This window comes from Myotis davidii, unplaced genomic scaffold (assembly GCF_000327345.1).
Source record: "Myotis davidii unplaced genomic scaffold, ASM32734v1 scaffold363, whole genome shotgun sequence".
Lineage (NCBI taxonomy): Eukaryota > Metazoa > Chordata > Mammalia > Chiroptera > Vespertilionidae > Myotis > Myotis davidii.
Window position 1 is genome coordinate 3,243,637 of NW_006294069.1, and position 11,810 is coordinate 3,255,446.

At 54.9% G+C, this 11,810-nt stretch overlaps 2 protein-coding genes and 1 long non-coding RNA gene across 8 annotated transcripts in view; 1 reads left to right on the forward strand and 2 right to left on the reverse strand.

The window, feature by feature from the left end:
- Positions 1-1,300, reverse strand: part of SLC43A2 (solute carrier family 43 (amino acid system L transporter), member 2) — a 43,517-nt gene extending 42,217 nt beyond the window's left edge. For 2 of the 6 annotated variants that reach the window (XM_015566783.1, XM_006768089.2), the window contains exon 1: positions 723-1,300. The gene's annotated coding sequence lies outside the window, so the exon portion shown is untranslated. Of the gene's footprint in view, positions 1-6; positions 89-230; positions 297-722 lie in introns of those variants that run through there. The other 4 variants (XM_015566785.1, XM_006768090.2, XM_015566784.1 and 1 more) reach the window with 4 other exon arrangements.
- Positions 6-2,530, forward strand: LOC107183813. The gene is made up of 2 exons (XR_001514611.1): positions 6-90; positions 2,187-2,530. It is a non-coding gene; the product is annotated as an uncharacterized LOC107183813 (long non-coding RNA).
- A 1,433-nt stretch (positions 2,531-3,963) lies between these two features.
- The window catches only part of SCARF1 (scavenger receptor class F member 1), a 10,289-nt gene continuing 2,442 nt past the window's right edge, over positions 3,964-11,810 (reverse strand). Inside the window, exons 5-11 of the mRNA XM_006768129.2 lie at positions 9,831-10,064; positions 9,315-9,443; positions 8,220-8,323; positions 7,650-7,770; positions 6,271-6,395; positions 6,046-6,192; positions 3,964-5,367 (exon numbers count right to left, since the gene is read on the reverse strand). Coding sequence (XP_006768192.1) covers positions 4,511-5,367; positions 6,046-6,192; positions 6,271-6,395; positions 7,650-7,770; positions 8,220-8,323; positions 9,315-9,443; positions 9,831-10,064 — 1,717 coding nt within the window. The 3' untranslated portion in view covers positions 3,964-4,510. The remainder of the gene's footprint in view (positions 5,368-6,045; positions 6,193-6,270; positions 6,396-7,649; positions 7,771-8,219; positions 8,324-9,314; positions 9,444-9,830; positions 10,065-11,810) is intronic.

Genomic DNA, 11,810 nt, shown 5'->3' on the forward strand with positions numbered 1-11,810 from the left:
ACCCACCCCGGCTGCCTTGCAGGGCTGCCCTCGGAGATGAGGGAGCCGCTCCGGCCAGGCAGGGAGACTTCTCCCTCGGCTCACTCAGAGGTAAACTGAGGCACGCTAGCAGGAAGGGACTAACGCAAGCTCAGGGACGTGCATTCGTCTTGGCTCCCAGCATGACTGACATAGCTTGGGTGTCTGCAGGGGCGGCAGCCTGAGATCCAGACACCTGGGCCAGGGCGTACCCGGGGGCGGCCACTCCCTCGGACCCTGACAGGCGCCCGCCTGCCCGCCCGCAATGGAGACCCTTCCCCAGAGCTGGTTCTTTCAACCACAAGATCAGCGCACCTAGCCCCTACGGTCCGCCCACGGCTCGCTGATTGGCCGAACGGCACAGGAACTGCCGCGCCATTGGCCGCAGCCTAGGTCGCTAGGCGCTGCGGCCACGCGAACCCCGCATGGGAGAAGCGAAGCCGGTTCAAACCGGCGGCGCGGGCCACCTGCGCGACCCCCGTCCTGAGCTGCACTTGGCCCGTTTCGATGGGAGCGGACCTCCGCCCCTCCACTTCCTTGCTCCTCCTAAATTCGTCCTCTCTCCTGTCGGCTCCCCATCCATCCAATCTCTTCCCTCTCATGTTTTCACACATCTTCTCCCTACTCCCCCGCCTCCGCCCTGCTCGCAAGCCTTCTGCCCCAGCACCCGCCCCCGAGGCCCAGATTCCCAGGATCCAGCTCACCCGGTTCCTACTGACGTGTGTCGGGCCCGGCCGGCGCCTTTTCTGTCCTCTTTTATTACAGCCCTTTTATTAGGACCCCGAGACGAAAACACTGCTGCGCGCTGATTGGCTGAGTGGCTGGAAACAGGCGTTGGCCAATCAGAAGGCACCCGCCCGCCCGGCCGCGAGCAGAAGCCGGTTCCGGCCGGACTCCGAGGCAAACAGGAGAACTGGGGGTGCTTTGGGGTAGCGGTGGGCCGACCCTCTCCTTCGCCACCTTAACCTGGAATCACAGCCCGGCTGGACACCCCTGGAGACACTGCCCTAGCGCCTCTCCGGAGCCCCACCCCGAAGTCTTGCCCTGGGTGGAGTCACGGGCTCGGCCTGCCCGGGCCCCCAGATGTCCCCAGCATCACTCCGACCGCCGCTCGGCTTCTGCGCTCCGCTCTCCGCCCCGCCTTAGGGCCCCCCAACTTCCCGAACTTTGTGCTGGCACCAGGCCTCGATGCTCTGGCTCCCCGTGGGTGCACTCCCGCCGCCCGCACTGCCTCCTCCCAGCGCAACCCATCCTGCTTCCTCCTGCCCCCAGCATCCCCCCATCCTGGCAACGTTGGCCCATTCCGGATCTGCGGGCCCCAGGCGCGCTGTGCCTCTTCCTGTTCTCCTGATCCACCGACCCCGCTCTTGGGTGCCATCTGCCCCGCCCCTCGGGGACCCCAGGTGGGAGTTTGGGGCTTGTCTGTCCCCTAGCACGGTGTCTCCCCTGTTGCCCCATCCAGACTCTGACCCACTCCCCATGGCCCCCCCGGGAACCCTGCCCAAGGTGACTATCCCATACCCACTGTCTGCTCCACCTCCGCCCCTTTCCCGGATGCCTTCCTCAGGGGCCCTCTTCAGGGTGGCGGGCTGGGCAGCGCCCAGCTGCAGGGACAAATCAGGCCTCCCTCGGGGAGAAGGCGTGGAGTCGGGAGGGCTCCAGCTCCCAGTCTGGTAGGCGAGCTGGACCTGCCAGAACTGCCAGGGCAGGGGGATGGAGCCCAGGCTCCGGAATTTCTGCTGCCCGTCTTCGTCTCTCCGTCAGAGACACCAGCCTGACCTCAGAGGACCCTTGGTCTTCCTGATGATCAGCTTGGTCTCTCCCGCAGGCTCCTGGAGCTGGGGAGTCCTCTGTGCCATGTCGCCCAGTCCGAGAGCGCCCTCTGCCGCTGGGAAGCCGCCGCTGGCACCCTGGTTCAGACCATCATAGCCAGTGGTCGAACTCCCAGTTTCCTGGTCAAACTTCTGATTGAACGACCCCAGAGGGGACAATTTGCATATTAGGCTTTTATTATATAGGATGTTTCTCTCCCTTCCTCTCTGAATCAGTGTGTGTGTGTGTGTGTGTGTGTGTGTGTGTGTGTGTGTGTGTATATATATTTAAATCTGACCTTGGTCAATCTGATCTCTGCTAAAAATCAGTCAGAAGCTCTACCATTTGTCTTCCAGGATAAAGTTCAAGTTCTCCAACCTGACCCACACAGGCTCCTTCCTCCCACCAGTCTCTTTCTCCCCATGGAGGCTGGTTGACCTGCCTGGTCCTAGATGCTCCAATCACATGCTGTTCTCTCACCTCTGGGCCTCAGAGTCCCTTTTTGGACAGCTCCTCCAGGAAGCCTTCCCTGACTATTCTCCACAATACTTTCCATTATCTTTGTTCATTGATTTTGTTATGTATCTTTAATATCTTTGAAATATATATAAATCACTGAGAAAAAGGTGAATACCTCAAATGAAATTGGGGAAGGAAAATAATCAGATAATCTATAGGAAAAATACAAATAAATATTTGAGAATAATCTTAGAAGAATCTTAGGAAGAATCTTAGAAGAATCTTAGAATAATCATAGAAAATCAGATTTTAATTATACCGTTTTTATGGTTAGAAAGCAAAAATAAAAATATTTTTATCGCCGAAACCAGTTTGGCTCAGTGGATAGAGCATCGGCCTGCGGACTGAAAGGTCCCAGGTTCGATTCCGGGCAAGGGCATGTACCTTGGTTGTGGGCACATCCCCAGTAGGAAATGTGCAGGAGGCAGCTGATCGATGTTTCTGACTCTCTATCTCTCTCCCTTCCTGGAAGGGAGAGAGATAGAGTCAGAAACATCAATGAGAGAGAAACATTGATCAGCCGCCTCCTGCACATCCCCCACCGGGGATGTGCCCGCAACCCAGGTACATGCCCTTGACTGGAATCGAACCTGGGACCCTTCAGTCCGCAGGCCGACGCTCTATCCACCGAACCAAACCGGTTTTGGAAAAATATATATTTTTTAAAAAAATATTTTTATCTGATCAAAGCTTTAACCTTTCCTAAAACTATGGTTCTCAATAAAAGTGACTCTATGAAAGAAAGAGGAAAATAAAAGCTTTGACCTATTTCTTTCTTCTTGTTGCCCTAAAATAATGAAATACCATCTTGAACTTATCAGATTGGGTGTGAGAAAATAGATACCACCATAATTCGTGAGAGTATAAAGCCATACAACTTTTTTGGAGTAAATACATAAATGTTTAATGGTCTGACTCCATAACACAGCAATTCCCCTTGCAGGAATCTCTTCTACAGAAAAACTTGCACAAATATATTTTAAAAATGGACAAAGTTGGACACTGCATCATTTATAGTCTTAAACAATGAAAAACAACCCAAATCCCTAAATGTAGGGGATGGTTTACATAATCCGTGTTATTTCCACATGATGAAATCCCATGTAGCTATTTCTTAATAAAAAGAGGTAGCTTTATATTTACTGGCACCAAAAGATATCCAGGACACATTAAGTAAAAAAAGCAAATTGCAGAACAGTAGGCTCTTCTGTTTTCATGTGCACAGAAAGACATCTAAAAGGAAGCATCTAAACTTCCATGAGGTTCTCTGAGCGCAGGACCGGAGGGGAACCCGCTCTTTATTTCCTGACTAGGTAAGACCACAATGTGAGGAAAGAATTCAGAACAAGAGCAAAGACATCCAGTGAGAAGTAAATCTGGCCCCTGCCTGGTCCCCCAGACTCCCCTGGAGAGAGGGGAAATCTCATTTTCACTTCATACATGTCCATAATGTTAGTTCTATTTATTTTTAACAAAGAACAGTACTTTAAAAAAAAAAAAAGTTTAATCGAGTGAGAAAAGTAAAAAGAACATTTACTGTACAAAATATGCAAATTATACAAAAGTTTAAAAAGAAAATAAGCCCTGGCCAGTGTGGCTCAGTTGGAGCATCGTCCTTACACCGAAGGTGGCGGGTTCAATTCCTGGTCAGGGCACATACCCAGGTTGTGGGTACGAGCACATGGTCGGGGTCCCATGTGGGAGGCAACGCATCAATGTTTCTCTCTTGCTCTCTTACACAACAATCTTTCGTGGTTGTTTAGGAGCCTATCAAAAAAAATATTTATTTAACCAATCTTTTATCATCAAACATTTAGGTTGTTTTCCATTTTAGAAAAATATTTTGCAAATGAAGGAAAGAATAGCCTTTTGGGGTAAGCAAAGTCCAGGACAACAGAAAAAAGTTCCTGCAGCCGTCTCGTTCCCCTTCCTGACCCCATCCCGTGGGGTCTCTGCCCAGGCCTTCCAGACCTTCCCTGGAACACCGCCAGGGCCCAGAGCCAACTCGCCTCTACCTCAGATGTTTCCCCACCAAGGGCAGAGGTTCTGGGAGGTCTTTCCTGGCCCTGGGACCTTTTTCCAGCACAAAAGACAATCTGATGCAGAGGCAGTTCGATGCCTACCCCCTATCCATAGCCTTCCCACTCCCCAAATTCAGTCCTCAGGGCTCTGGTGGCCCAGAGATGGGTGCAACATTCTCATACTGGGGCTCCTCCTGCCCTTCCTCGTCAGCCAGCTTCTGGGGATCCTGTTTTGGGGGGCCACCGGGGCCCAGCTCCTGGACCCTCCCTGAGCTCTTGATGCCATCCCTCAGCCCACTGGCCACCTCCTCTGGCCCAGTTCCTGCAGGCTGCGAGGCCCCAGTGGGCTCCTCACTGGGGGCTGGGCCCGGGCTCTGACTGGCAGAGCCAGAGGCCTGCCCGGGTCTGCCCTTGTTCCGACTCAATGCCCGACGTGGAGGCTTGGGGATGGCACTCTTGACCTTGGGCTCTGCCTGGCCTTTCTGGAAGCTACCGAAACGGCGGAGGACAGACCGGACCGGGCCCTCAGATTCCCGGGGTGTCCCTGCCAAGGTGTATATTGTGGTTACGGAGCCTGAGCTCTCCTGGACACTGCTTTCGATGGCTTCCACGCGCTCAGCCACGGTCCGGCCACCAAGTGGGAGCCGGCGGTGGCCCGTGGCTGAATCCTTGGGGCTGGGTGCCCCAGGAGGGGCCTTGTCCCTTTCCGTTTTTTCAGGGCCCGTGGACTCCTCAGCCTCCTGGCTTTCAGGGCCTGGCTGGCCACCCCGGGAGAGCCGCTTGGACTTGCGGAGCGGGTTGGAGAGCTCCCCAGAGCTTTGGCGATTCTGCGGTGCAAACTTGGTGCCTTCAGCAAAGGAGACCGAGGGTCGCTTGGCCCGTGCTAGGCTGGACGTGCGTGGGATAGCGAATGGGGTGGAGGCATCCTCAGGGGGAGGGAAGGGACCATCACCCAGGTTGGCCTCTGGTGACTCTGCTTGGGCCACAGGGACCATCCCTGGCGGAGGAGACAGAAGCGTTGGGCTAAACCTGGGCTGGCCACCCCAACCCATCCTGCCTACCCAGGGCAGCACCTTCTGGGAGGCCGCGACAACAGGGCAAAGTAGAGGGTGAGGGTGCAAAGAGGCAGGAACAGCAGTGTCAATAGACACTACTACTTCTCCATTCTATTCTCGCCTCCCACCCTTCTTTGACTCAATGTCACACTCTATCCAAGCTAAGACTCTTCGATGCCACACAGCCTCGTCCCTCCCCGCTCTGGGCCTGTGTACACTGCTCCCTCTTCCTGAAACACCATTCCCACCTCCCCCTAACTTTCACGTGGCTAACTCGTGACTCTGCTGGACTCCACTCCAATGTCACTAACACTGAGACATCTTCCCTGACCCCAGTCTCCCCTGACATGGCTGGATTATAGCCCTTCTTGCATGTCCCCCAACCAAGCACATATCACTCTATCCTGTAAGGGTCTGGTTATGGCCCAGCAGACTAAAAGCTTGGTAAGGACGGGAATCTAGCTTGTCTCCATTTTATGAACCACAGTAGAAGACTGTACACTTTATAGTAGTACAACATAGGGAATGGTTATATCTCTAGGACAAAGGGATCAGAAGGATTCCCAGACCCCAAGCAGTACCTGAAGTAGCCCCAGTGGGCGATGAGGGGGGGTCCCTACCTTCTTGGGGTGGGACGCAGTAGGCAGGGTCCTCATCCTCTTCTCCACAGTCGTAATCAGAAGAGAAGGAGTCGTCTGAGGCCCAGCCCGCAGAGGGCTGCTCAATGAAGCTGTGGTTGAAGGGGATCTCCGGGTCGTGGTGGGAGACTGCGGGGGCTCCAGGTCAGGCCGAGCCTGGCGGGAAGCCGTGTCCCCTTCCAGCCCCGACCCTCAGCGCCCACCTACCTGTCACCCAGGGAAGCTTGTGGCTGCTGAGGGACCTGCAGGGCAGCGCGAAGCTCAGGCTGGTCAGTGTCTCCCACAAGACCTGGAGCTTCTTCCTGGACACAGCAGCTCCATCGCTCGCTGGCCTGAGGGCGTCGGAGGGTGGTCAGTGTGCAAGACCCCTCCTTGGGGCAGGGTGGTAGGAGGAGAAAAGGGCCAGGCCCATCCTAGTCCTGGGGTTAGTGTCAGTGAGGAAGTGGGTACAGAGTGGCTGTGTCCACTTCAGTGGCTCCCTGTGGCCACAGAGTAAAGTCCAAACTATTGAGCCCGAGATTTGGGCCTGCCACCGAGGGCAGCATGGCTCTAAAGTCAAATAACCTCGGGCAGCAACTCTGCTCAAACTTTACCTCTCTCTGGGCCTCACTTACCTCATCTGTAAAATGGGGACAACTACAATCTGTCAGAGCTTTTTTCAGGACCCCCTACAGCACCAGGCACCAGGTGGGGTTCCCCAAAAGGCAGCTATGTGCTATCACCATCCTAGCAAAGTCCCAGCTCACCCGGCTTTCTGAAAATGACACCACCTCCAGGAAGCCTGCGGTTGGCCCTGTCCCCATGCTGGGAGTGACTGCTTCACTCCTGCCATTCCTCTGACAGCCTTTGTACATGCCCGGGTCCTCATGTGAGGGGCTTCTTCCCCACCCCGGGCTCTATGCCTCAGGGGACAGGCTACTGGGCCTGCTCATCTGTGAGGGCCCCCCAGCACACGTAGGGTGACGTACTTGAGGATCAGTGTGCAAACTGTAAGAGAGCCCCGGACAGAGTCCAGAGAACAGGGCCCAGGCTTTGTGTGTGCCAGTGGCCAACCGAGTCACCTTATCGGTGTCCTCTGTGCTGTGCCACTCCTCCTGCCCCCACGTTCCCTGCTCCAAACCTCCATGATCCGGTGAGTCTCCAAGGAGCAGAGAAACGGGAAGAGATTTTGTAAAGGAACAAAGCTCAATAGAAACAGCGGTCTCCAGCAGGCCGCAACACCAAACCCTAACTTCTCTTCTGGGAAAAGCCCATCCTCTGCCAAACCACTGCCCAGACTTTTATGTCACTCTCCTTTCTGGGGGGGGTGAGGCCTGGTCTCTTCTGCTCCCAGCCCTAAGCTGCCCTGCTGCTTCTCCCTGTCACCCTCCTCCTCTGGCCCCTGTTAGTACACCCTCAGCCTCCTCCTGTGGGTTCGAGTTTCACCAGCGGGGTGCCCCTGCGCATGTGACTCTCACCGAAGGCTTCTGAGGAAGGCAAGCGCTGACCTGGTGTCTCCAGGCCACTACCAACGACCCCATCCCTTCTGACCTAGGTGTGTGACAAGGTCAGCCCTCCCCACCCCTACAAGGAGAGCCAGTGTTCACCTGTCCTTGGGGTCCAACCGGGCAGCCCAACAGCAGCAGGCACAGCAGGCAATGCCCAGGAGGAGCAGCAGCAGAGGCACAAGGATGCCAGCGATGAGGGTGGCGTCCTGACTGTGAGACCCTGGGGGCGGGGGTGGGGAGGCGGATCAAATATTCAGGGCCTTCTCATCTCCCATACATGTCTCACCTCTAGCTGAGTTGCCTCCTCCCCACAGTCTTCCACCTGTGGGTGTCTCTTCTGAGAGACGTAGACTCTGCTCAGCCTGGAGGCCACACGCTGGCCTGTCCCCTTCTGCTGGCCCGTGGTCTGTTCCACAAGCCTCGCCCCTAGTTTTCACGCCTGATGCACATCCCAGCGTCCAGCCCTACCTGCTCATTTCCTGGGTGCTGGCCTGGTGTCTCAGGGAACAGGGACTCTGTCACATCTTAAGGGGACCCCAGAGCATCCATACAGATCTCAGGCACAAGGAATGTCTCTGTTGTGGGCTCAGACTCCCTGGCAAATGGAGCCCATGTAAAGGGCCAATCTTTCCCAGGTGACTGTACCCTGCACCCTCCTTTCCACCTTACCCAGCTGGCAGGCCCCAGAGACAGGGTGGCAGGGTCCCTCCGGGCATTCACAGAGAGCAGAGCAGTTGTTTCCATGGAAGCCAGATGGGCATGAGACGTTGCAGCTGTGGGTGACAAGGAGAGACAAGCTGAGGCTGGGTGAGAAGGGGTGGAGGTGGGCAGGGGAAAGGGCAGCGGTTCTCAACCTGTGGGTCTCGACCCCTTTGGCGGCCGAACGACCCTTTCACGGGGGTCGCCAAAGACCATCCTGCATATCAGAGATTTACATGACGATTCCTAACAGTAGCAACATTACAGTTATGAAGTAGCAACGAAAATAATTTTATGGTTGGGTCACAACATGAGGAACTGTATTGAAAGGGCCAGAAGGTTGAGAACCACTGGGATAGGGGAAGGCAGATTTCTGGGCACTGTTCCCTACCCCTGCCATCAGACTCCCCTAGATGATGCCTGGGCAGACCTCTCCTGCCTCAGAGCCACATTCTCAGTACCCCTGACAGCATCTGAGGGAATCCCTCAGCCCCTCAGCCCATCTGTCATGGAAACTACCCCCACGCTGTCCTTTGTCCCCAGCCCCAGGGCGTAACCCTCGGGCAGAGTCCACTTCTCATGAGCCTCATCCCTTACCCACCCAGCACTAATATGAACTAAGCAAGATGCCAATGGCATCAGACATCCTCAGGGTCTGGAAGCCAGCCAGGTCCAGCCCCGCCCCTGACTCTCTGGGCCTTGGTTCTCTCCTCTATAAAATGAGGTCTCTTCCAGGTTATTCTAGATCCTGTCCCAGAGGTGGTAAATCTGACACTGGAAACATGGACGTGGATTAGGTTTTACTACCTGAAGACCTTAGGGAAACAACAGTGGGGTTTGGAGCCCTACCCCTGAATAGCTTCCCCATCTAGCTCGGGAACCAGGCCTTTTCCATAAGCATTACTCTGAGCCTCCTTTGGAAGATGCAGACCCCACAACAGGAGTTTTGAGGGTGCTGGGTGGGTATGTGGAAGGTGGAGAAGCCCAGAAGGGAAGTTAAAGGAAACAGCTTGCACGGAGGCCTGGCCTAGGCCCCCGCCTCTCTGCCAGGGCCCCAGTCCTCACCTGGGTCCCCAGTAGCCAGCGTTGCAGACACATTCCCCAGTCACAGCATCACAAGCCCCCTGAACACAGGTGGGGCAGGTGGAGCCACAGCCCTCCCCAAATGTGCCACTTGGGCAGGGGTCTTCACACCTGAGGTGAGGCAAGACTTGAACTGGGGGACAGGGCAGGCCCGGCCCCCAAAGGGGGCTCTACCCATCGTCCCCCATGCTTCTGGACTCGGGGACCCAACTGTGGGTCCTCAGCAGTGAAGCTCAGGCACAAACAGGGCCTTGAAGCCAGGCCGAAGCCAGTAGGTGGCCGACTAGAGATCCCTGGAGGGAGAAGAGGGCAGGCAGCCTGAGTGGCAGGGAGTTGGACGAGAACCCTGCCCAGGCCCCAGCAGGCTTTGCCAGGTGGCAAGCCCCAGGGGGCTGTGTGAATGTGTGTTTGGGGAGGGGACGCCTACACCAGAGGGAGCGGCTGGGGTGAGGGTTCTGAAGGAAGGTATACCCCATCCTGAGCAGGCTGGCCTCTTACCTGGGCCCCAGCCAGCCAGGGTCACAGCTCAGACAGTGCCCAGTGTCTGGCTGGCAGGCCTCCCCACGCCTGCACTTGGGGCACTGCTGTCCACAGCTCTCACCGAAGGTACCAGGTGGGCAGGGCTGGAGGCACTGGGTCCCGTTCCAGCCCGGCTCGCAGGACTTACAGCTGCCTGTGTCGGCAGAGCACGGCTCATTCTGCTCGCAGTGGCCACAGCTGGTGGGAAGAGAAGTTCATGGGAAGCTCCCAGGGCAATGGAAGGAGTGCCCACCCGGGTCTCCAGGGGCCCTGAAGAGCATCCAGGTCCCAGCTAACGCCTTCAGGCAGGTTTGACCTCAGCTTCCCCAGGCTGTTCTACAAAGAGGTTGGATAAATGACCTCTATAAACTCCAGTAGGATTCTAGCCCTCTCCATCTAACCCCTGATTCCAGGACTCATCCTTCCCTGGGTCCCAGGGTCACCAGTCAGAGCAGCCAAGTTATTACCCCAACCTTTGCCTCCCAGCGTCTCCCCACCCTTCCAACCACAGCATCCCTGAGGTCTGGCAGGGATGGACCTCAGTAGTTTATCTCCTATCCCATATCATGAAAACGAATAAAAATAAAAGCATTTTAGCCTGGCCAGTGCAGCTCAGTGGTTGAACATCAACCCATGAACCAGGAGGTCAGGGTTTGATTCCTGATCAGGGCACATGCCCAGGTTGTGGGCTCGATCCCCAGTGTGGGGCCTGCAGGAGGCAGGTGATCAATGATTCTCTCTCATCATTGATGTTTCTATCTCTGTCTCCCTCTTCCTTCCTCTCTGAAATCAATAAAAAATTTTTTTTAAATAATTGGTTACCTCCCAACACACTGCAACTGAAGCTGCAACCGAGGTATGGTGCCCTTGACCAGAATCGAACCCATGACCCCTCAGTCCAAGGGCCAATGTTCTATCCACTGAGCAACCAGTTAGGGCAGGTTTATATTATCTCAATTTCTCATTGATCCGTAATAGTTACTTGAAGTTTCTCCCTCAGATACTTTATTATCTGGGATCATATACTTTGATTAGACTCATTGGTGAGGGGAGAAGGGAGTTCATAAAACCAATTTAGCAGATCCCAACCAGCAGCAGCAGCAAAAAAAAAAAAAAAAAGAGAGAGAATAAAAAACATTACAGTATATACATATCATATATTCACATATTGTATATTATATGTGATATATGTAGTAAAGATAAACGTGTTGTCTGGTTAAGCTTTTACTTCAGTTATATATGCATATATATATACTAGTATATATGGGTGTGTGCGATAGGTGGGATGTAAAACGTGTTATTGTGGGTGGAGTTGGTCAAAGTTTAAAAGTCACTGAGTCTCAAAGGGACCATGGAATCATTTTGTCACGTGATTTATTCTTTATCTGTTCCTAAGTATGGCTTGCTATACTAGTATTGCTATTAACAGTAACCGGATGAAAGGGGTGTGGGAGGCTGGACTTTGGGGGCATTGAGGATCTTTGATCCCCCTTTCATCCCATCCTTGTAAATTAAAAACAAACAAAAAACCCAACATCTTGCCCTAGCTGGTTTGGCTCAGCGCATAGAGTATCAGCCTGCGGACTGAAGGGTCCCGGGTTCGATTCTGTCAAGGGCACATGCCCAGGGTGCGGCTCCATCCCCGGCAGGGGGCGTGCAGGAGGCAGCCGATGGATGATTCTCTCTCATCATTGATTAATGTTTCTCTCTCTCTCTCTCAGAGAATCATCCACCGGCTGCCTCCTGCACGCCCCACACCGGCGAAGGAGCAGCAACCCAGGCGTGTGACCCGTGACCTCCTGGTTCAGAGGTCCGAGCTCAACCACTGACCACGCCCCAGGCCCCTCCTAGGTTTTTATGGAAAGCACAACTTCCTCCCTGAGCCCTCACCGCCGGTCCCGCACGCTCCCTCCACCGCTTTCCCCTCCCCTTCCCCGACCTCTCCCCCTGCGCGCAGGT